The 22366-nt window shown below is 52.8% G+C and overlaps 8 protein-coding genes across 8 annotated transcripts; 4 read left to right on the top strand and 4 right to left on the bottom strand.

Annotated features, from left to right (window-relative positions):
• Window positions 1-353: 353 nt before the first annotated feature.
• On the bottom strand, window positions 354-2285 carry Z517_01575 (uncharacterized protein; the record flags this gene model as incomplete). Its single annotated transcript, XM_013434534.1, has 5 exons — window positions 354-657; window positions 712-782; window positions 824-1000; window positions 1983-2012; window positions 2070-2285. 5 exons carry the CDS (start codon window positions 2283-2285, stop codon window positions 354-356), a joined length of 798 nt encoding a protein of 265 aa, XP_013289988.1.
• A 658-nt stretch (window positions 2286-2943) lies between these two features.
• On the bottom strand, window positions 2944-3674 carry Z517_01574 (uncharacterized protein; the record flags this gene model as incomplete). The annotated part of the gene is made up of 2 exons (XM_013434533.1): window positions 2944-3576; window positions 3627-3674. 2 exons carry the CDS (start codon window positions 3672-3674, stop codon window positions 2944-2946), a joined length of 681 nt encoding a protein of 226 aa, XP_013289987.1.
• Window positions 3675-4496: 822 nt separating this feature from the next.
• Window positions 4497-5287, top strand: Z517_01573 (uncharacterized protein; the record flags this gene model as incomplete). The annotated part of the gene is made up of 3 exons (XM_013434532.1): window positions 4497-4521; window positions 4633-4961; window positions 5021-5287. The coding sequence occupies 3 exons, from the start codon at window positions 4497-4499 to the stop codon at window positions 5285-5287; spliced, it is 621 nt and encodes a 206-aa protein (XP_013289986.1).
• A 1825-nt stretch (window positions 5288-7112) lies between these two features.
• On the top strand, window positions 7113-8519 carry Z517_01572 (uncharacterized protein; the record flags this gene model as incomplete). Its single annotated transcript, XM_013434531.1, has 1 exon — window positions 7113-8519. One exon carries the CDS (start codon window positions 7113-7115, stop codon window positions 8517-8519), a length of 1407 nt encoding a protein of 468 aa, XP_013289985.1.
• A 583-nt stretch (window positions 8520-9102) lies between these two features.
• Window positions 9103-10578, bottom strand: Z517_01571 (uncharacterized protein; the record flags this gene model as incomplete). Its single annotated transcript, XM_013434530.1, has 1 exon — window positions 9103-10578. One exon carries the CDS (start codon window positions 10576-10578, stop codon window positions 9103-9105), a length of 1476 nt encoding a protein of 491 aa, XP_013289984.1.
• A 537-nt stretch (window positions 10579-11115) lies between these two features.
• On the top strand, window positions 11116-12348 carry Z517_01570 (uncharacterized protein; the record flags this gene model as incomplete). Its single annotated transcript, XM_013434529.1, has 2 exons — window positions 11116-11738; window positions 11793-12348. The coding sequence occupies 2 exons, from the start codon at window positions 11116-11118 to the stop codon at window positions 12346-12348; spliced, it is 1179 nt and encodes a 392-aa protein (XP_013289983.1).
• A 790-nt stretch (window positions 12349-13138) lies between these two features.
• Window positions 13139-13584, top strand: Z517_01569 (uncharacterized protein; the record flags this gene model as incomplete). Its single annotated transcript, XM_013434528.1, has 2 exons — window positions 13139-13212; window positions 13362-13584. 2 exons carry the CDS (start codon window positions 13139-13141, stop codon window positions 13582-13584), a joined length of 297 nt encoding a protein of 98 aa, XP_013289982.1.
• Window positions 13585-15370: 1786 nt separating this feature from the next.
• Window positions 15371-20621, bottom strand: Z517_01568 (uncharacterized protein; the record flags this gene model as incomplete). Its single annotated transcript, XM_013434527.1, has 3 exons — window positions 15371-19985; window positions 20038-20161; window positions 20216-20621. 3 exons carry the CDS (start codon window positions 20619-20621, stop codon window positions 15371-15373), a joined length of 5145 nt encoding a protein of 1714 aa, XP_013289981.1.
• Between the last annotated feature and the right edge of the window lie 1745 nt (window positions 20622-22366).

The following is a 22366-nucleotide window of genomic DNA, read 5'->3' as shown; positions in this document are numbered from 1 at the left end:
CTCTCGATCCCATGTCAATCTGATACTCTCCAGTACCGAAACACAGCTATCACTGTCGATTCCTACCGACCATCCTGCGCGTACCACGCCGCGCCATGAACCCCTACTTCCCTTGCAAAGATAGCAACACAGTGTTTATGAATCGAGTAGTTTGTTGAATGAATGGTGTAGAGTGGCCAAAAATGTTAGATGGCTATTCAGTACAGTCGTGCGGTGAAAAGAGAAAGCAGGGAAGTTGACGGTCGTATGGGGTTGTGCGGGTGTGGGCGCGGATTTTCCTCCTGGGATTCTGTCCTCCTTCACGATATCCAATTACGGGCATTCACTGATACGGGTGTCAGTCCTGGACGGGTTCAGCAGATTAAATCGATGTCGCTCACTGAAATCTCTTCCATGCCCATGTCATCGCCGGCATTGGCTGCGGGAGCAGTACCGTTAGTGGCCGCAGGTTCGGTAGTCGTGCCCACTGCCGAGGGGTTGTTGCCGCCCCAGTAGTCGGTCATCTCGGCGTCGAGTTCTTCAGCAGTCTTGGGTTTGGCTCGAGGGTTGCGTCCGCGCTTGGGCTTCCCGGGTTTGCCAGCCGATCTGCCCTTGACGCCGTCCTTTCCGGTCACTTTTGTTGCTGTGGCGGACTTCGGTTGAGCTTTGGGGTTGGCGCTGGTCTTTGTCAGTGGCTCTGACTTTCCCGAGCGTTTCGATGGGTTTGCGTACGCTACACGTTCCGCGAGTGACTTGGCACGAGCCGGCTCCGGAACACTGCTAGCGTCCATCACAACTTCAATCTAGTCGAGGTCAGGAGAGGTCCATGTACGGTGTGGATGACGGCCGTGCTTGCCTTCATTGGTCGCTTGTCCACCAGCATTCCGTTGAGGTCTTTGGCCGCTTTGGCGGCAGAGTCGGGCCTCGAAAAGATGATGTCGGCAATGCCACGGCTCTGACCATTCTGATTGTACTGCAAGGAGACCTTTTTGACGTTGCCTACGGACTTGCCGAAGTATTCCTGTTCGTCCGCGTGTGATCAGTAAACTGCTGGAGAGAAGTGGGAATAGCATTTCTTCCGCATCGTTCGTCCCCAGGTAAGAATGCAGCAAGAGATGTTTCCACAGTAGAGTATAGTCCAGGTGCATATCCTTGCGCTGGAGCACCAGCGAGTGCCAAAATATCAAAAGCAGCAGCAGACCAGCAGTCGAATCGTGTATCACCGTCGGCATCCGAGGAAGTCGTCCAGGTAAACGGGTGGTAGAAATGGGTATGCATTCTGACACCAACTGTTGGAAACGCTTCGGGGTGACGATAATAACGTATCCAGTTTTCCATCAGACGATATGCCTGCAGGATTGAGGATCGTTGTTGGGATTTGGGTGGGAGGCAACGCAGGGCGACAAGATCCTCGTTTAAATGTCTCAATGCAGGGATAGAGAACAAGACTGCCCCTTGCGAGGTCCCGGCCCTTAATATTGGTGAATGTGTGTTCGTGCAACGTTGTCGGGTACAGGATGAACCAGAAACCCAGGGGACAATGGTTAAACGCGATAGATCGTACTGTGCTGCGCTGCTCTGCTCTGCTTTTGGAATGATTGGGTGCAACCTCGCTGATGCCCCAGACGAACAAGGTGAGAGGGTCACAAAGCATCTCAGCATATTGAGAACTCCTCTGGGCAGATCTGCATTGGTATCTCACACGGTGGCTAGCCGACGAGAACCTGCAAGACCATAGCGAACAGCAATTTTCACCCGATTGCTTCGCAGAAAAAATGCGAGCCAAAGGTGATGAGATTGTTGCCTGCCCCGGATAAAGCCAGCATTTCAGCGTGGCGATACTGTCCTTGAGTATGATCTCTCTCGTCTTGACATCTTCCCGCATCTTTCTCGCAACATTCGACTTCCTCTTATCGGACACGGTTCGCATAAAGAGCCAAAGAATAACAGGCGGTGGCAAGCGGCGATGGAATCCAAGGTCGAAAGCCTCTTTATCAACATACCTTGATCTGGGCTTCGTTGACGTCGAATGGCTGTAGAAAAGGTCAGCAGAGCGCCAGACGTCATGAGGCAGTCAAGGCAGAACGTACCAATCCACTGACAACGATCTTACTAGGGCGGGATTGAGATGCAGCGCCGGCAGATGGCTTGATGGCAGACTTTGCCGGTTTCGTCGCCTTTTTGACACCACCGACCGGAGCAGTTGGGCCAGTGGACTTTGAAGCCTTGCGGCGGCGAACTTCGCGCTTCGCCTTCTTCTGGCTATCAATAATGGAGTCGAGAGATTGATCTAGCCTGCCAGACATCTTGAATGAATGGAAGGAGGTGATTTTCCAAGGGTGTAGAGTGCAAAAGGCGGAAGGAGTGGACGGTGCGCGCTTTTGTAGGCGTCAAGCGAAAGCTGTCAAGTTGGGTTCACTTGCGGGACAAATTGACCACTAATCGTTGAGGTCTGTCCGTCTGCGGCGAGGTTTGAAGAGTTTGAAGGAGAGATAGAAGTATGACAAGGAAATATGACGAGGAAGACGCGCGCGGCGAAAATTAAAGATGCGCCTGGATGGTGGTGATATGGACTGATAGCAGCGACGATGGTGAGGGAGAAGGCGAGACAGGAGGAGAATGAAGGGGAGTCATGCCAAAATGATGAATGCGGCTAAAGTTAAGGTGAGACGCAAGCAGGGCAACAGGCAGGCACAAGGAGAGAGTCGGATGCAGCCAAGCAAATACTAGTCCCGATTCGGCAACGTCGTATATCGATGTCACGTGACCCAGTCATAGAGATGCCTGCGCCCATCGATGCGCCCTGTGTCTCAGGGCCGCGGGTTTACAAGTGGACAGCTTTCGTCGACGCCGATAATGTTGGAATACTCTACCCGGTACCTGACCCCAAATAACGCCATTCATGTGCCATCGTCTCAAAACATAGCAGTATAACTTTGAAGCTGCAGAGGATCCGCGGCCAGGTCAGCTCTTCAAGGCCTCGAGTCTCCCTCGCATCTGCTCCAACTCTGCCTCTCTGTCCTCCTCCGGTTCTTCCTCCTCTGCTTCTACCGGGAGTTGCGGTACTTGCTGTTCTGGTGTGCTTAACTTTCCCTTCAACACCTCACCTAGGACCTTGTCAACTTCTGTCTCTGCTTCTTCGTCCTCCCCCTCCAGCAGCTCATCGTTGGGTAGAGCATCGCCGACCATCTCTTCAATGATGCCGGCCTTCATTAACTCCTGGCTCAGCTCTTGCATGGTGCCGGTCAACTCCGGTAACCTGATCAATGTATTCACATCTTTCATTATGCGAGTGCTCGCTTTTAAACTGCCTTCGATCTTCCGGACCGAAAATGCCTCGTTCACTTGCATTTGCACGCTTTGCAGTTGTGCTTTACTGGTATGCAGCCTTGCCGATTGCTTCCGTACCTTGATCAACTCTCTGGCAAATATTCGTGCTTCGTCGGCCCCTTGTTTCGCCTGCGAAGGGTTTTTTTGTCCACGCTTCGCAGCATTCAGTATAAGAGTCCTCGTCTTCTGTTCTGTGACTTTGAGGTTGGTGATATCCCGGTCCAAGGCACGCACGTTTTTCCGGATGATACTGTCGCATTTTCGTTTCTGAGGTAGGGTTAGCCTGTTACCAATCTTGTAAGGGATTCCAGACGAACTTGTTCCTGGGGATCCGGCTTGAAGAAGACTGCCTTGAACGATTGCATTGTGACGATGTTTTGGAAGTAGTACTGTATTTACTCAGTGGCCTGGCTATCTGTGCTCGAGCGATAGGAGCTTCTTGTGGTGAACTACAGGGCCATGCTGGGGATTGGGCCAGATGCCGCCAGCGGCAGGCTTGAAGTGAAAATGGAGGGTGGATGTCTGCGGTAGGACTCAATCATGCGGATAGGGAATAGAGCGAGAGAAGCGGAACGTCTGGTTGCTGTCCAAAGTAAGTTGTAGGGCTGATGAACGGAGATCAACAAGAGCAGTTTGTAGCGAATACTTCATCACCTGCAAGTGTCAGTGGAGGAAGGTTGACAGTGGTGGGTAGGCCCAGTCAGACACACTCCGTTACTTGGCTGGAAGGGTGACCTTTGGAGGATGAAGCGCTTGGAAGATGTCACGGCTCACGGGTGCCTACGTCGAGGGGGAGGCGAAAGTGGGGGGTAGAGCACAAAACGTACGAAGGCAGTCACTATGTACCTCGTACCAGTTGTGCGGCTACGGTACCTGAAGAGCTGAGTGGGCGGCGGAACAGGCACTGAGTGCGCAGCCCAGCAGTCCCCGGGGGCGCTTTCGATGTTATTCGTTGCACTTCGAACAGCCTCGTCCCTTTCACCTTAGACTGATCGCCCACACACAAATAGTTGAACCTCTCGCAGTTGACTTGAGTCAAAGCAAGGCAGCAAGCAGACTTTTCAATCTCCCATTCTTCTCACAATCCGGTTTCACGTCTACATCTTGACGACACTCTTCCTCCCGTTCTTCACCACCACGTTTCCATCCCTTCGTACAGAAGCCCCTCTAATTCGCCTACCTCAACTATGTCTAGCCAGGTTACTCCAGAAGGTAAATCAACCCCTACCGCAAAGATCTCGGCATAACAGCAATATACCCTTACGCTCAGAAATAAATCCTTGACTTGGAGCTGATCAGAATACTGACTTGGATCGTCGACAGTCCTATGGGCGCAGCGCTCATCCGCTACGGAGCCAGAAAAGAACTACATCTACCTAACAATCAGCGTGCCTGATGTCCCCCCCAAATCTCTCAAACTCGATCTTAAGCCCACCGGCCTCACCTTCACTGGCACGTCAGAGAGCAAGAAGACCACATACCACCTTGAAATGGAGTTTTTCTCCGAGATTGACGTGGAGAACTCCAAGACGCATCACACTGGTGCCAACATCCAGATGATTCTTAGGAAGAAGGAACTCAAGGAGGAGTATTGGCCACGACTGCTCAAGGACCCCGCAAAAGTACACTATCTGCGCACAGACTTTGACAAGGTACGCCCCGAACGCTCTGAGTCCTTGACCTGGCCGTTTACTGATCTGTCTCCGTTTAGTGGGTCGATGAGGACGAACAGAACGAAGCACCCGAGGATGACTACATGAACCAGTTTGGTGGAGGTCTCGGAGAAGACGGTGGCTTTGGTGGTATTGACTTCTCCAAACTCGGCGGGGGCGCTGGCTTGGGAGCAGAAGGAGCAGGTGCTGAGGGTGGCGACGACAACGAAGAGGAGGATGATGATGACGACGAGATGCCCGATCTCGAAGATGATGAGGCCGAAGGTGACGCTAAAGGCAAGGGCAAGGGCAAGGAGGCGGCATGAGTCGCACGTTGGGACATCAGACGGTACGGTACCTCCATGCGCGGCGTCGAAGCAAGCCGATCAGAATGGAGTTCAGACCCAGCCATTCTTGCTCGTTAATGCCAGGTCCTCGAGTCAATGCTGCATACATCCAACTCTACGAAAATTCCACCATCAGGTTTACCTTTTCCCTCTCACCCGACCCGTCAATATATGAGCGAGCGTTCTTGTATTGTCACCACATCCTCTTAGAGTATCTTGGCCACTTGCGTCTTTCCTAACCTCGACACCAAGGCTGGAGCGCGGTTCTACTATTAGGCAATGAAAGCTAAGGGGCTCTGCTGTTCTATCGGCGCGACAATATTATAACACTTTCTTGTGTCCAGTTGCAGTGGTACCCCAGGAATTTCGGGGAAGGAACTGTCATGGGGAGATGGGTTCTGGGAGAGACGGCAACGAATGGAAAGGAGTGCTCCTCAATAATCATTCAATCAATCATGCCACTAAACCCGTCTATCTCGAAAGAATTGATTGAGATCCCCCACATAGTCCCACGTAAGATGAGTCGCTGAAGCGCCACAAAGGTCTTAGGATCGAGCACTCGTGCATGTTGAAAGGTACAGCTGCCACACCAGAAAGAATAATACATTGACACATGGCACACCGCATCTCTTTTCAGGCAACCTGGGCTTCCGAGGTGCAGACATGCCCGAGCCACGGGATATGGAGTGCGGTGAAGGTATCCAATACCAACACAGCGCTTCAGTTATAAGCAGGCGGCAAGGCGGGTTGATGAGTCAGACAGCGTAAGTTACCTCGCCAGTGCATCCTTAGTCGACACCAACCAAGACGGCTATCACCATCACTATCGTCAATACCTACTTGTAGGTAGTGTGAGTTTTGCTGGCGGTCTGGCCTTTTGGTGCTGGCCTTTTGGTGCTTACATAACGATGCCGCAATCGGCACCAGCTGATAGCACGTGCAGTTTGGTGATGGGACGGAATAATACTTTTCCGTCTCTCTCTCTCTCTGTCCTCGAGTGATAGAGGTGCCAGTAACAATCACCACCAGGTGGTCAGGTAATTGTCCCAAGTGCACAACGCAACAATCTGTTCCACTGTAACTGCTAGAACTGCTTTTCCTTGACCTCAGCTCCTCCAAGCCGACAATGGCTGCAGACGATAGGAAGGACTAGGCGTGCAAAATTTGTCAACCCCAAGAACCCAATGATGGAAGCGCCATCTCAGTTACCCGTTCGTTGGTTGAAATCACCATATCGAATACAAATGCAAGGCTTCGACCGTCTGGCAAAACCAGCATGTTTCCCCGATAGGCGATCCATGAACCTGTTCCACTGCGCTCTCGTTGCCTTATCGCTGGGTGGGAAGATGAAGACAACAGTTGACTGAAGAAACAGAAGCAGGAGCACAGCTTTAAGCAACGTCGGGCGAAGAAAAACAAGCACCAACTCTTATATGCAGAAGCAATATTCCTTCCTGCCTAAAAAGGGACATTTCAGGGCTGAGATGGAGAAATTCCCATCACTTTATTGGTCTCTCTGCACGATTGGCTGGGTTTAGACTTTGTGAGTTTTACGTACAATTGAGGCTTGCTGGGCTTGTTGGGCGCAGTTGGACCAGCCACTGATCTACAGCACAAACACGAACCAATTCTTTAAATACTTCGAGCACAGCAATTCCTCCGACTTCCCATTCCGGTACCATTTTCGCGCGACAAACCAAAACATGTCACACACTCACGTCGATTGGGCTCTCAGTCGCGGCTTGTTAGTTCCCTAGAATCAAAAGGGCGCCCTTCTCTTTACGAGGACCTTCAACCTAGTAACATGTCAGATTCCAATGCCGATCTTGGGGAGAAGCCGCCATCGCCTTCGACGAGGGCGGCAGATCCGTTCGCATCCCCTTCTCCTCCTTCATTTGAACCTCGACCCGTATCAGCAGACAACGAAGCAGTCGCGTCACGATACCTGATCAAACGGCCCAAAGCGCTACAATGGTTCCACAACGGCAGGCTAGAGCGGGAATCCGAGGAGGAGCGTCAGGCTGGGCGCTTCGAGCTGTTCCTCGACCTACTGTACGTCGCGCTCGTGGCGAACTTCGCAGAGGACCTGGCCGAACACCCGTCTGGCGCCGAACTGGTCAAGTATTTGTTGATCTTTGCGCCAGCGTGGCACATCTGGAGCGACCTGCGCGAGATCATGAACTCGTACTACAACGACGACCTGGTTCAGCGTGGCGTGATCCTGTGGGTCATGGCCCTGATGGTGCTCTACGGAAACAACGCCCGGCTTGTTGCAGACGACATTGGCGCCATGAGGACGGTGGTGGGCGCCTTCATGGTAGCCCGCCTAACGGTAGCGGCGGTCTACCTCATCTCCTCGTTCGCCAGCTTCCAGCACCGCACACAAGCCAGAGTCATGGCTGCATTCATCACGGTGGGCGTGCTCATCTGGATCCCTCTATATTTTGAACATGTGAGCTTGCGGGCTAAGATTGCTGTTGCCGTCGTGGGCATCGTCTACCACGAAGTCGCCTGGGTCATCACGTTCGGGACCTGGATCAAGAGACACCTGAACCTTGAGTACAGCACCGCCGTGGACATCAACCATGAAATCGATCGACTCGCGGCCTTTTACATCATCATCCTCGGCGAGTATCTTTACAGCATCGTCGTGGGCGATCCTGCCGCGATCGGACTGAATATGGGTCTGTTGAAGGCCGTGTGGACGCTGATCATCGCCTTCTGCCTCAACTGGCTGTACGTGAACGGCGACGGAAGTCTCAGCAGTGTGCACCCGATTCGGCGCTCCGTTACCACAGCGTTCGCCTTCTTTAGTCTGCACATGCCGCTGGCCGCGTCACTCCTGGTCGGCGGTCACATCTGCGCCGTGAGCGCGGGGCAGGCTGAGCTCGACTCAGGCGAGCGCTGGCTGCTAGGGGGCGGACTGGGCGTGGGCATGTTCTGCCTGTGGCTCCTTGCGATGCTGTTTCGCGTGGAAGACTCCTGCGAGCTGATTCTGCCCAAGACGGCCCGCGTCGCCATGAGACTCGTCGTCGCCGTCATCCTGGTCCTCCTACCCTTGGTCCACCACGACCACTTCGACCCCGTGCAGCTGCTGAGCACCGTCACAGGTCTGATCGTCTTCGTCACCGTCTGGGAGACCGTGGGCGGATTGAGGAAGGGATCGAAAGTGTATGAGAAATGGGAAGCGAGGAACCCGCGCAGCGACTGAAAGTCTGTATTATCATATATGTGTCATGTCCATACCGGACCAGTCAGTGAGACCTTCTGGGTTTCCTCCTCGATCTCCGTATATAGCCAGGGTAGTGTGTACAAAACGCTAGCTGAGACCACTGCTACCCCCCCTTTGCACTTGCGGTAGAATATGTGTATACCTCGTATATGATGATCAGTCCAGACCTGTGGCCATCTATCCACGACCCAGCGTGCTCAGCTTGAAGTGATCCGCCCCCCAAAAACTGTGGGAAAGTGACTTTTTGTAGATAATCTGGCGTCCACAACCTCGATAACACAAATTCATACATGCATGTTTTTGATACTTTTCTCTGCATCTCCTTGGTATGCTAATGATCTGGTATGGTATGCAATGATATAGGATGGTTCGTCATTGGCCCTGACAAAAAGAGAGGTGATCGTCGCCCCCCAAGAGAAGGCATTTCCCTTGATCCGTATGCCCATGATATCGTACAGAGTACATAGCCACAAAATATTGAAGCCCATAGTGAATCGGAATACTTTTCGATGTTCCCTTCCAGAAAGTATGTTTTTTTTTTTTCGCTTTGAGCGGACCGAATTCAATCGCCCCGCCGTCTTCTCTCCCATGCACTCATCCCTTCCCCTGATCTTCTCTCCTCGCCTGACTCTACAGCTGCCATTCCCTTGTCGTACTCGGCGCTCCCGCTCTGTCTCCTTTCCCTTTCCAGCATCTCGTCAAATTCCCGTTGCGCTTGTTCTCTGGCACGCCCGTCCCTACCAAATCTTGTCTCATTGTTGGACGGGACGCTTTCGTCGCTTTCCCAGTCGCGTTCTGCCATCGGATTCGCACGGGCTTCGCGAGCTCGTTCAGTTTCGAGTCTTTGACGGCGAAGTTCGGCGTCAGATGGCGGTGTTGAGGAGTTGGCGGACGAAGGAGAATTGCCCCTTCGAATGCGCTCCCAGACGCTCCCGCCTGAAGACCGCTTGTAAGATGACGGGGTAGCCATATCCGGGTCATTTCCGGCGGTAGGGGATGCATCGTCAAAGAAGAAGGGGTCGGCGTCAGCTGAGGAGGTGGCGGATGTATTGTCCTGCATCTGCCGTGATGGTTGCGGTGTTTGGTATCCTTGCTGCTGTTTTCTCTCGCGATCCGTTACTCTAGAGTCATCCAGCATGCCAGTGTCGCTCGCTCCGCTGCTGTCACCATCGAAGGTGCGATCGATGACAGAGCCATCTGGATGACTGCCGCTTTCCATGTCTCTGTAATATGCCTGAGGATCGGGTTGTGCGTCTCGGCCATCATCTTGCCCTTGAGGCTGCTGAGGCCATTCCATCGGGATATTTGAGAGTGTTCGGTTCATGTCGCCCCGTCCTCTTTCTCGCATTGCCTGGATGAGCCCTTGGGTCCGCGGATCGGTAGCCATGCCTGTGGCTGCACTGAAACTACCTAAAGCTCCAACGACGGGGGTGCCGACCAGGAAACACAGCTCTATCCAGATGATATACCTTGTCACCTGCCAGGCTGTTTGAGCTAATTGACCGGTTATAAGAGGCATCTGTTGAAGGGGGAACTTGTTGTACCGCTCCAAAGGCTTTGCTGAGACGAAAGGGAACTTCATCTTGGCGCGACCTCTGTAAGCCAGGTAGAAACCAAAGGCCGAGGAAGCGAACGTGGCCACGGAACCGTAAAGGAGCCTCCGCGAAGTCCAATATGTCAGAGCTTCCGCCTCTTGTTGGGTGACAGGTCTCTGTACCACATTTTCGGAGCCACGTATGAGGTCGATAGCTAGGACACCTGCCCTCCGCGCCCTCATAGATCCACCATATACCCACCATCTTGAAAGACCATGCAGAGGCATATTGTCAAATGAGAGGCGGTAGAGGCGTGGCGTATTATTGAGTTCGTAGCTTAGAGACAGCGTATCCGGTTCGACAGACACCTGGTATTTGGACCGTGCCTGTATGACTTCCAGCAACTTCGATCTTGTTTCTGATTCTCCAGGCTTATTGACTGGTCGAGCCCCAGGTCCCATTGACGGGGGATACCTGGAGGGAGGAGAGCCTTCGGTCGCCATAGTGTGCGGCGGCGACTATGGGCGTGCAGCTCGAGATTATTGACAGTGGAAGGACAGTGGGAACCTCATTGGGAAAAGTGATGGAACATTTGAGGTGGGAGAGCGAGAGCGAGCAGTATAGGTAAGGTGGACAACCGCAGCTCTACCGAGTACAGGTCAGGAAGCTGTGGATTTGTCTCATGCGACGCTTTTACACTGACGTCGGCGATTTGTCCCCCCACACTCACACACTCACAAACACGCAGGTGGCCACCTACTGAAAACATCCACAGCCCACCAGCGCCCACTCATCCGATCCTCTTCAACGTATCTAGCCTGCACTCTTTGCTTAACCCACACCCTTTGGCTTCCCTCCCATCCTTCTGGCAATTTACTACCCTTTCAAGACCGTCGGCCACCCCGTACTTCGCTTCACACTCGACCCTACATCTGACCGTCAAGGGAAGCGCAGCCTTGGCCTTGAAGAAAACCACAATCTCTTGAACAAATTTGCCATACGCTTTGACAGCCTTTTGACCGTGTCCGATCTTCGCCAACATGCCTCCCAAGGCCAAAGGCGGCGAACAGCCGAAAAAGTCCAAGGCCTCGGTCGAGGACAAGACTTTTGGAATGAAAAACAAGAAGGGCGGCACCGCAAAGAGACAGATCGCTCAGCTACAGGCCCAAGCAAAGTCGAACAAGTCCCCTGAAGAGAAGAGAAAAGAAGCGGAAAAAGAACAGAGAAAGAAGGAGAAGGAAGCAGCCGAAAAGGCCAAAGCCGAGGCCGCTGAACTGTTCAAGCCCGTCCAGGTCCAGAAAGTCCCCTTTGGTGTGGACCCGAAGACGGTGCTGTGTCAGTTTTTCAAGCAGGGCCACTGTGACAAGGGAAAGAAATGCAAATTCAGCCATGATCTGGAAGTGGTAAAGAAAGTGGCCAAGAGAGATCTGTATCAAGATACCCGAGAACAGGAGAAAGAGGAGAAAGAGAAAGACAACATGGAGGATTGGGATGAAGAGAAGCTACGAAAGGTGGTGCTCAGTAAACATGGAAACCCTCGGACGACTACGGATAAAGTCTGCAAATACTTCATTCAAGCAGTAGAAGATGGGAAATATGGCTGGTTTTGGACTTGTCCCAATGGAGGGGACAAGTGCATGTACAAGCACAGCTTGCCGCCCGGGTATGAGGATCGCCATCTTCTGCTCTACCGAGACTTGCTAACTTTCTATACCAGATTTGTATTAAAAACCAAGGAACAGCGGCGGGCCGAGAAGGCATTGATGGACAAATCTCCAATGAACACACTGACACTGGAGGATTTCCTCGAATCCGAACGACATAAACTGACTGGTACCCTGACGCCCGTGACACCAGAGTCATTCGCCAAATGGAAGAAAGAACGAATGGACAAGAAGGCTGCCGAAGCAGAAGCCATGAAAGCGAAGGATGCTACGGGTCGCGCCATGTTTGAAAGTGGAAACTGGAAAGACTCGGAAGACGAAGATAGTGACGACGACGATGAGGACGACGACGATAGTGGTGACGGCGCATGGAACCTTGAGGCTATGCGCAAAGAAACTGAAAGACTCCGGATGCTCAAAGAAGAGGAGCGATTAGCCAAAACGAACGGTGAACCTATATCAGATCGAAACGATGATACCGAGAGCAACGCGGCAGAGAGTCAAGAAGGGGGTAACGACGATGATGACGATGGCGGAAGTGCTAACGATGATGAGAGCCAAAGGGATCTTCCCGAGACGAATGGGGAGAGCAGCGGCACAAAAGGTTGAATAGTGAGCTGGGCTCTCGTTCTGATCACATCTGCTCTCCCTGCACTGGAACTTATGCATTTACTTTTGCGACGGGGATACACAGTGATACAGCGTCTCTGGTCTCCTACAGGCGTTAATCATGCGGAGGAAATGACTTAACGCTGAAACTTTCAAAGTAGCATTCGGGTATTGATTGGCACTGCTTTTGACAGCGACCACTGGACTTACAGAAAGCCCATGGATTTCGACGGGACATATATTACGGGGAAAGTCAATCCACACCAATGCAACTATGGGGTAAATATGCTATCGTGATAGACGACTATCATGGACATGGGACCATTATGTGGTGTATGAAATAATGTCAGCTCAATATATGCCTGTGATCCCCCCCCACAAAACCCGGTTCCTTCTCCGCTTGTCGCGCCCCCGCCAACTGTGACCCGCGCCAATCGCTTCGCGCACCAAAGCTCCATTGAACGGCTTAACAAAGCAAAAAGAGCTTGCACAGCCCAGGCATATGTGCGGAGACGAGTGATCTACCTCGTATTAATTTATCAAGTATTGAGTGCCTTTGCTGCTCTTACAGGCAATCCCAACTTTTTTTGAACCAGCATTCGCCGGTGCATGCCGTCGTCGTTATCTACTTGGTTTGCTTGGAGCAAGCAGGAACACGTCTTTCACTAGCCAGGTACTTTCGAGTTTGTCACGGCGAGGTCACCAGGGTTTTGAAACTCTGTGTTCGAATCGTCCGCCGGTCGATACGTACATTCACAGCTTTCTGCCTCGACCACCACGGATCGTCACGATGCCTTCTCCTCCCGCATCCAACTCCCAGCCTCACAGTTCCATTCCAGGATACCGTCCCGGTCCCTACCTCACGTAAGTAACGAAGGCCTCGACGCACCTTGCCTTAGATCTTCAACTACGCTCCTCCTCCTCACCATCATCAACACCACACCTTTCTTACAAAACATATCCCCATTGGCCTGGCCGTGCATAATTTTTGTGACCTAAAAAAAATAAAACAGGCGCTCCAAGAAATTCTTCCTCGCCGCCGTCGTCTTCATCCCCGTGGCCTCTTACCTGTGGCTGCGTCGGCTCGAATCGCAGTCCCGCGAACGCACGAGACTCCTCGAGGAGGAGGGCCGGCGGAATTGGATACAGGCCGAGAAGGAAAAACAGCGGTATCTGGCGAGTAGGAAGGACCGGGACCTGAGCGTCGCGGTGGGGAGGAGTGGTGGGGGAGTCTGAGTCGTCATCGTGACCGCAGTATGCAGATGCTGGGTGGAAAAGATGGGGGATTGAAAAGGGGAACAAAAAAGAGAGCTTGAGGGTTCGAAGAGCTCTCGTTTTTCTACCCAGCGTCTGATTGAGTCGGGTCAATAACAGCTGGTGGTGCTGGTGTCTACATCCCCTCTTCGAACGAGACCACATGCGCCGGAAACGAACATGGCTAAACCAACGCGGAGTCCCGAAGACGATTCCAACACTCAAGAGCACACCAGATGGGCACACAGTACCATGTTATCTACCTGGCCTACCTCCCAAATGCCAAAAACTCCCAGGTAAAAGATTTACTAACAGGCGGCTTCTCGCCGAACAGGAAGGCAATCCTGACGGACCAACGACGACATATCCTCCTCTGAAGGAGGAAATCCTCCGACGGGGAGCACAGCTACCTCACATTTCCCTTTTGCTCAATCTGCCATATTCCGAGTCGTCATCCCATCACAAGCCAACCCAACCGCCCTCGACTCGATTTCCCTTGAGCAGCACAGGCGCTTCATCAGATCGTACCTTCGACATATTGCATGTACATATGCAAGACAATCGGCCGCTTGTATCGAGACCCATGTAACAAAGGCCAATGCGGTCTTGACATCACTTCACTCGATCCGCCAGACCGCTTGCAGCCCGCCACTAAAGTGTCTCGGTTAGATCAAATGGGAAATGGTCGAAGGGGACGTTGGCGTTCGTCGAACCATGGTCATGTAGCGGAGTGATCGACCCTTCTGCCTATCTGCACCAATACCGGGCAAAGAACGAAGGCTCCCTAGGTGCATGCAGCTTCATATCCCTTGCATGTGATAGCACTGGAAAAAAAAAGAATGAACAGGAGGAGATCTGAACTCGACATCACACCATCCGTTCGTCAGCCCCGTCGATAGATTATAACCCAGCAAACTGCGGGATAAACTCCCCAAAAGAGAACTTACGTGGGTTTGTCTGCCCTGCCCTGCCAGATCTTCCCAGACCTCTCCTGTTCTCCGCATGATCGCTTCTCTCTTTGTCAACATCATCACTTGAGATGATCCGACGACGAACGCCGTCCATGTGGGCTCCCTTGGCTATGAGTTCCCTGCCCCTTCACTACCCTCTACTACGGACATTTTACGCCCCAAGCAAGAGCCATGGAGGCCGGAACAATCAGGACAGATAGATGAAAGAACGGGATGGGAGATGAGGGCCCTATATGTTCAATGAAAGACACGGTAATACGGGCCATCTCATTGACAAGATACCTACCTAGGTAGGTATCTAGGTATCTACAGTAGATAGATAGTCGAGATCGGTATCCCATGTATATCCGCATACCCCATCCACTCCCCATCCCATAACCTGGAATATGGAAATCTGCTGTTGGCTCGTTGCCACTGTCCTGGTTTTCCATCCGTCACTGTATTACTTTGACCTGGTCCATATTCGATGTCCCAATCCCGTACAACGACCAATTCTCCCCAAAACTGCAAATCGCTCATGGGCAAGGATCGTCGAGAATTGAATGCTTCGCTCAATAGCGGTAGTTGCTTTTGGAGCCCGCGAGAGCCACTGGTAACAATCTCTTGACTCGCGCTTTTCAAAACATGAGGAAACAGCCTCAAACAGTCATTCCAAGACTTTCTTGGTTCTCAACGCATCCTTCATAACAAGTCAACTCACCGTTTCCGACTCGTCCTCTTCCCGGCAGTCGCTCCTGAGTGAATAACTCCCCCAACTGCAATAGCATTTTCGTTCTTTGTCAAACACTGAACTCGTCTCAAGTCCCAACACTGCCAATCATGGCGCTCGGAATGCTTTCATATGGTGCCGGTTGTACATTCTCGCCAGCTTGAACCATTCTCGGGCTCATGGCTTGGTTGTCATCACCACCTCTCCTGCCGCGACTAGGAGACCTCGCTCGACCCGTGAAACTTCTTAATTTGTTCAACAACTGACCCCCTGAGCTGCCACTTTGGTTGTCGTTCCCGGACCGTCCTCGTTTGTGACCTGTGCTGGAGGGTAGAACTCCGGCAGACAAAGGCAATGTGTTGCCAGCATTTGAAGCGGCATCGTAGAACGTAGTGTGGGTGGGGACGGCAGACATGGGTAGCGCCGCAGCTGTGGTATCCAATGGCTCAAAGCCGCGTGACTTGGAGAGGTTAGGACTGCCTCCAGCGTAAGAGGACGCTTTCGTCAGAAGCGGAGGCGGAGGGGGTGGCGGTGGTGGTTGAGCGAGGTGTTGCAACTCTGGAAGAATAGGTGGGTTCTGCGGCGGTGAGGATGTAATGTTTGCTGTGCCTGCTGTCTCAAGATTCCCTAAGGGAGGAGTTGCCATTGTGCCTGGGGGCACCTCACGCGGTGATATACGCGCAGTGCGGTCGCGAGATGTACCTCGACTCCGTGAGTTTGCGCGAGCTTCGGCTCCTTTGCTGCTTGATCTACTACCCGCGATGCGTCGATCGTAAGCGGGATGCTTGGGTATCTGAGAAAGGAATTCCAAGGAAACTGGTGCACGGGCGGAGCCAGGTCTGCTGATGTCTTCACGGATCGGCGGCTGGTATGTGTCGCTCGTTAACAGCTCCGTACCGTCGGCGCCAGGATCCGGTTGGGCTTCTTGACCCTCGCCCACCGGGATATCGATCTGCATAGCCCGGGGCGTTCCTGGCCTCGCGTCAACGAGCCCGAGACCAGATGGTTGTCTACCCCGACTGCCATCTTCGAACGAAGGCGTAGTGATCGGCCCCTCGTGGGTATAGGCCCTTGTGAGCGGTGGCAAGAGGTTGCTTGTCGAAGCAGATTTGTTGTGTGCAGAGAGCTCGCTTGTAAGAGGGACGTTGGGCACAGAAGGTCGACGGATTAGAGGTTCCCTCGAAGCCTGAGGCTGCTCTGCCCGCAACTCTCTCCTTTCTCGTTCTGATGTAAATTGAGGTTGGCTGGCAGACCTTGGCATCAGGTCCTGCGCAGCGAGTATGCTGTTCAGTGTGCTCATGTCCTCAGGATCGTCAGGATGGGCGCTTCGGTCGTAGGTCGCGTCACTTGGGCGGCGATGTCGGCGGTGATGCTCACTGCGGCTTGCCTTTCGACTCAGTGAAGTAACCTCTTCGGCTTGACGGCTGCGGGATCTGGTACGTAGTCTTCGTCGATCGGGTGATTTGTCCCTCTTTGCACTCGTGTCGCGATGGGGTTGACGACTTGTGCTTCGGTGTAGGCGGTGTCGGTCTTTGGAGACTAGCCTCAGCGCGGAATCTTGGTCGAAACGGCTTTGTCGGTCTTCTTCAGACGGAATCATTGGTCGGGGCGATGATGGAGAACGGTGCCCTAGATTCTCTTTGCGAGAGGAGCTTCGACCTCTAGGTGAAAAGATTGCAGGATCTGGGCTTTGCTGCCGACTTGCGCCGCGGCTGCCCGTCTTGCTTCTTGGTCCAGTGTGTCTAGAATGTGATCGCTTGCGAGCTTTCCCACCTTTTGCAGTTGATTGAGATCCACGACGACTCAGTTTCGACATACTTCCAGGAGTCCCCGATCGATCAACCCCGGAGAAATTCGAACTGTACATCGAGTCAAAACTTTCGACGCTGGTGCTGTACATGCGTAGATCCTCTGGTGACATCGGGACTGGGGATGAGGGCGAGCGTTTGCCTGCTGGAATAGTTCGTCGGGGTTCTCTCTCACCACTGTCCTCCACGTTATTGGCCCTGCTCTTTTTACGCTCTGATTGGTCGTCCCTCGACTGCTTGCTAGTGCTGCTATAACCCCGAGCTCGAGAATGCTTTGTATAATATTGAGCTTGTTCAAGACTGCTGATATACTGATCGATGCTCCGACCGGTAACAATGGGACTCTTGACACTCCGGTAACTGAGATCAGTGGTTGGGGGGCTTGTCAGGTCACCTGAAGTATCGAGTTGGGTATTTGAGTACGATCCCATGGTGGCAGGCCGGCCGATTGCGTCTCCATAACTGGCAGAGGGCAGGTATTCTTGGTTCGAAACATGAAGAGTTTGTATCGAAAGTCCATCAGGCTTTCGACTCTTCGACCCAGTTCTTGCTCGTGTCGTGTCCACCATATGCCGTTCATCATGCCTCAATCCGACATCGAATTGCGTACTGTGCCCCGGAAATTTGATAGCGGTTTGTGGACCAACGGCTGTCTGGGGCGTTTCCTTTACTGGGGTGGTAAGTGGTTCATATCGTGCGGACGTCAGCAATGTCAAAGACTGCTTTCCTCGTTGTGGTTCATTCACGGCAGAAGCTTGTTGCTCAACATCTGCCGCCTTGGACGATGTCATCTCAGCAGGAACAGACACAGATCTCTGCGGCAAAGGACTTGAAAATTGAGGTGCCTCAACGTCGACAGGTGTTTCCCCAATCACCGTTAATCGACTTGGCTGGAACCCCCCCGGTGTCGCGGTCTTGGCCGAGAGGGCGCTATTGATGCTGCGAATGTTGTTCAACCGGTAGGAACCTAGACCACCAGGTGATACAGCAGATCTATCAATGGCGGATTCCGCAATCGGTGTCACAGCAGGGGCGACGGTTGGTGTCCGGTCTTCAGGCTTAAGTCCAGGGAATTTAAAATTGTTGTTTGGTTGGGTTCCGAAGGAAGTGATGAGTTTCAAAGCCGAGGTTTGAGGCGTTATCCTTGTCCCTTGAGCAGCGGCAGTCCTGAATGGTGTGGGTGGTTGATGGATAGCCGACAGAATGTGAGGCGGAGGCATGGCTACCGGTGTTGGAGCGTCGAGTGTCCGCCGTCTCTCCAAAGTCTTCTGGAAGATGGCAGGATACTCCATCGGTTCCAACGGCTGCAGGTGGGCTGACTGTGGACTTGAGACTGGTTCCATTATCGTTCTCGTGGCAAGTTGAGCATTCGGTGAAGTCCAAGGGTCGGAAACTTCGACACCAGTGCACGAGAAGCATCGGATAGCAAGTGATTGCTGTGAGTTCTCGACAACATGTTCACCCCATCGACGCACGAGATACGACTGCCTCTGCCAGTCATCTGGCGTGACAAGACAGGTCAGTAGGACGGCCTCCATGTATTGATTCCTTGACACATAGACTTCGATCGCATCACTCCGGTCACCCAGCGCGAGCAGAAGAGTAGCTGCGGCATGGACATCACCCCTTGCCAGTAGCTTCTCGATGAAGACTTGAGTGATCTTCTTCGCCCCCACCTGGTTGCTAATTGTTCCCAAAGCCAACAGCATCCAGTCCAGACTGGAGACAATTCCCGTTGAGCCCATAATCTCTGCGAGGTAGTCTGGATCCTCATCTAGCCATTTGGCGAGGAAAATGGCGTTCTGGCTTTCACTGGGATGGCGGCTCAACTCATCGCGAATAAGGTCTTGGATGTCTTCTTCCCAGCCGAACACAACACTCAGCATCTGCCTTCGCAAATCGTCAGGGGTCATGTGGCTTTCATCAAGTGACCTAGGGGGTCGATACGGCACATCGTGTAGCCGAGCCCTAGTGTAAGGGAAGAGCTCTGCAACCAGTGCCTCCTCAGGACTCATAATGACTTCCTGCCTCAAGCGGGATCCTTTCCTAGCTGTCCTTGAACTTGCAGGCGACTGGGGTTGGTGAGGCAGACTGAGCAGCTGCATGGAGTGCTGGTTCATAGTGGGTTGTGACTGAATGCCAGTGTCAATTGATGTAGTTGTATAATCTGTCTTCCCGGCAGGTGAGATGATGTCGTTAGCCCCGTTCTTCAAACTGCCTTTCTGAGAACTGAGAGCTGATCGAGGGCTGGGAATATTGTTCCGTTCATGCCTCGCTGCCTCCGAAGCACGTAGTTCACGCCGAGCCCGAACGAGAGGAGATGCAAGCTCTTCTTCGCTTTCAGACGTCGTCCATAACGGCCCTCTTGTATCCTCTGGTGGGGTCGGCGGGACAGTCAATGGCAAATGCCGTATATTTGCGACCAAAAGCGCCCTCTCGACATCGTATTGTTGCACTGTATAGTCTGGACCCAAAGTGAACAGGGTTCCTGTCGGTCCGTGACAAGCGATGGCTCGGACACCGTCCACTGTCGGAATGGGCTCGAATGTAACATGCTTGGTTCGCACGTCCCAAGACCAGGTTTTACCTTCGATGAATTGAACGATTCGTCCATTTTTAGACCACGAAATCCAATTTCGACCCGGGACATAGGTGTCGGTACGCTTCAAGACGCGAATAACGCGGGGCGCCTCGGCTGTGGGTGGCTTGGACACGCTCCAGACTCGCAGGTCGCCGTCAGCTGTTTGAGTGGCAAGCATGTCGGACTTCTGTTTCGACGATGAAGCGTGCCATGTCAAAGAAACGATTGGCGACGGCGCGCGGGGTGTTGTCAGAGTATGTAGAATCGTGAATGCTGGTTGTAATGCCGCCAACAATATGGACCCATTCCTATATCTGCTGATTGTAAGTATAGTTTCGTCACTCTTGGACTATGAAAGTTACCCACCCGATGGCATATGTTTTACAATCCGAAGACGGGGCTATCGCGGTGATGGGGTCGAATATCGTCCGCGCCGAAATATGTTCACTGGTTGCTGGCTCGAACAAGATAACCTCCCCCTTTGCGTTACCTGTACGGTATCAGCAGAGGGCGGCAATTGGGCGCCGGGACCATATCAACTTACCAAAGGCGACATTCCCGTTTCTCATCCAATGCGCAACTGTCAAATCTTCATATGATACAAAGCGTGAGAGCTGCTCGCCAGTGAATAAGTCCCAGACGATGGCCGTCCGTCCAACATCGTAGGTGATAACCAGCCTTCCAGCCCCAGTTTCGCTGACATTATCGGCAGATATCAGTCGAATATCCTTGGAGTGCTTTTCAAACCGACGTTCGACAGCCAATGTATCATGATGCAGACATATGACTGTAGAGCCGTGGGCGAACAGGAGAAGGGCGGCGGTTGATGCGCATGGTTCGAAGGCGGCATCTTGAGAAGACAGATTCGTCTTGGGGACAGGTGGGAGTATTACTCCCTTTGATTTGCCCGAGGTAGATCTCTGTCTGGACAGACCTGGGCCTGCAGACATGTTGAATCGAGTCCACAGCGAAGGGGAACTGCGACGGCGGGTATCAGCACCTTTATGAACGGTAGTTTGTAGGACGATATGGCTTCTGAGTACCTCTTTCGCTGTACAGTCCCGGCTTATGACGATGGCATGGCCTCGACGAAGTTTCACCTGGGTATTTCCAAAGTATCGGTTATTGGGATCTCGACTGGACTTTCGGCCGTGGAACCAGGGAGTGGCTAGCGACAGGAAATGTTCCTCTTCTCTTTTTTCCCTCCTCCGCGATTGACTTGTTGAAGCCCAAGGACGTACAAATCGATGGGCGCCAACGTAACCGCGGAGGCCTCTCGGTCCTGCAGACGAGCTTATAGGGTACAAGACAGATCGGGAGATATCGTGGTTAGATCAGGAGAGGAATTAAGATTCGGGGAAATATTGCCCAGCGGGCGTAGGTACCGGAGACCGTTAACCAGATAGTACGAGAGAGGTGGTTCCAGAGGAAATGAACTGCTGAAACAGAAATCTCTCCCAGTTTACGGGATCATAGGCCCAAGGGACCGTCAAGTTCCACTCGAAGGTGAAGAACGAGGCGCAGCGCAGCGAAAGAAGACAAAGGCAATTGACAGGAACTGTAGCCATTCGAGAAGTAGGTAGTCATGGCTATCGAGGTACCAACGACATGATGGAAACACAGCTGTGAAGCTTTACTGGCCCGCCGGCGCTTGATTGCGGCCCCGCAGCGAGCAGCATGTGAGCCTGCATTAATTGGGCGGCATGGTCGAATCATGGCAAATCCTTGCTTCTAGCTCGAATGCAGGTTGATCTGGGATGGAAGACAAGAGTGAGGATTCAGAAGGAGGGTGGGATGAGAGGTGGATGGACAGGCACGAGATGATGCTCGGGCCAGGCTTGGGCGCTTACAGCAGCACGATTGGCTGCCACCTGGTCGCCGTCACACGCCCAACTTCAACCGACCCATGCATCTCTTTCCAATCACAATGTCAAGCACACTCAAGACTCGACCGCACTGTTCCCTGTCTAACTTTCATCACTTTGACCATTGCACCCCACTGTTATGCAGCGGGCAGAGGGCCCCCATCGACTCCAGTTGTCCCCGATGCCAATTCGCACCGCCTAATCTCCTCCCAAATTGCCTCAGCGGTTATACAACTGTGTACATTGGAAGGTCTTATATATCGCTACCATGGACTGTCTCTCGCTTGCTGACCTTGACATCACAAGTCCAGGTCGGAATCGCACAAATTCTAAGAAAATAGCCCTCGAGCGCAAGAAGTGCCACAGCTAGACTTTGTCGTGTTGGGACAAGTTGACCGTTGTTCGATCTGTTGCACCTTTCACAGAATGACACGAACCTGACAAGAGACCAGCACGGAAATTTTTTTCGTGGGGAAATAATGAAAGAGACGGTTCTGCGCAGGTTGGCAGCCAGCCAGCGTACTAATCTGCTAGCTAACCTGCGTACGCGGACAATCTTCAGTTCGGCTATTCGACCTTGTATACCGAGTCTGCCCCTCCACAAGCTGCACGAAGATCTAAGTTTAGGGCCAGTTCTCTCCCCTAGGTCTTCGATAGCTATATGAGCCTCTCCCATTGTCACAAAAGGGACCCCAAGCCCAGAGGGTTTCTGACTTTCCAACAAGACCGGCGCGAGCAAGGCCTATGACCTGCAGTGGTGCCCGTGGCTCCCGCGACGAGCGGGCGACGGAAGTGCCACTTCTCGTTGCGCTGCCAATCGCTACCTCCCT

This window comes from Fonsecaea pedrosoi (genome assembly GCF_000835455.1).
Source record: "Fonsecaea pedrosoi CBS 271.37 unplaced genomic scaffold supercont1.1, whole genome shotgun sequence".
Taxonomy (NCBI): Eukaryota; Fungi; Ascomycota; class Eurotiomycetes; order Chaetothyriales; family Herpotrichiellaceae; genus Fonsecaea; species Fonsecaea pedrosoi.
Note: the sequence above shows the minus strand (reverse complement) of the source record. Positions and strands in the feature narration are given on the sequence as shown.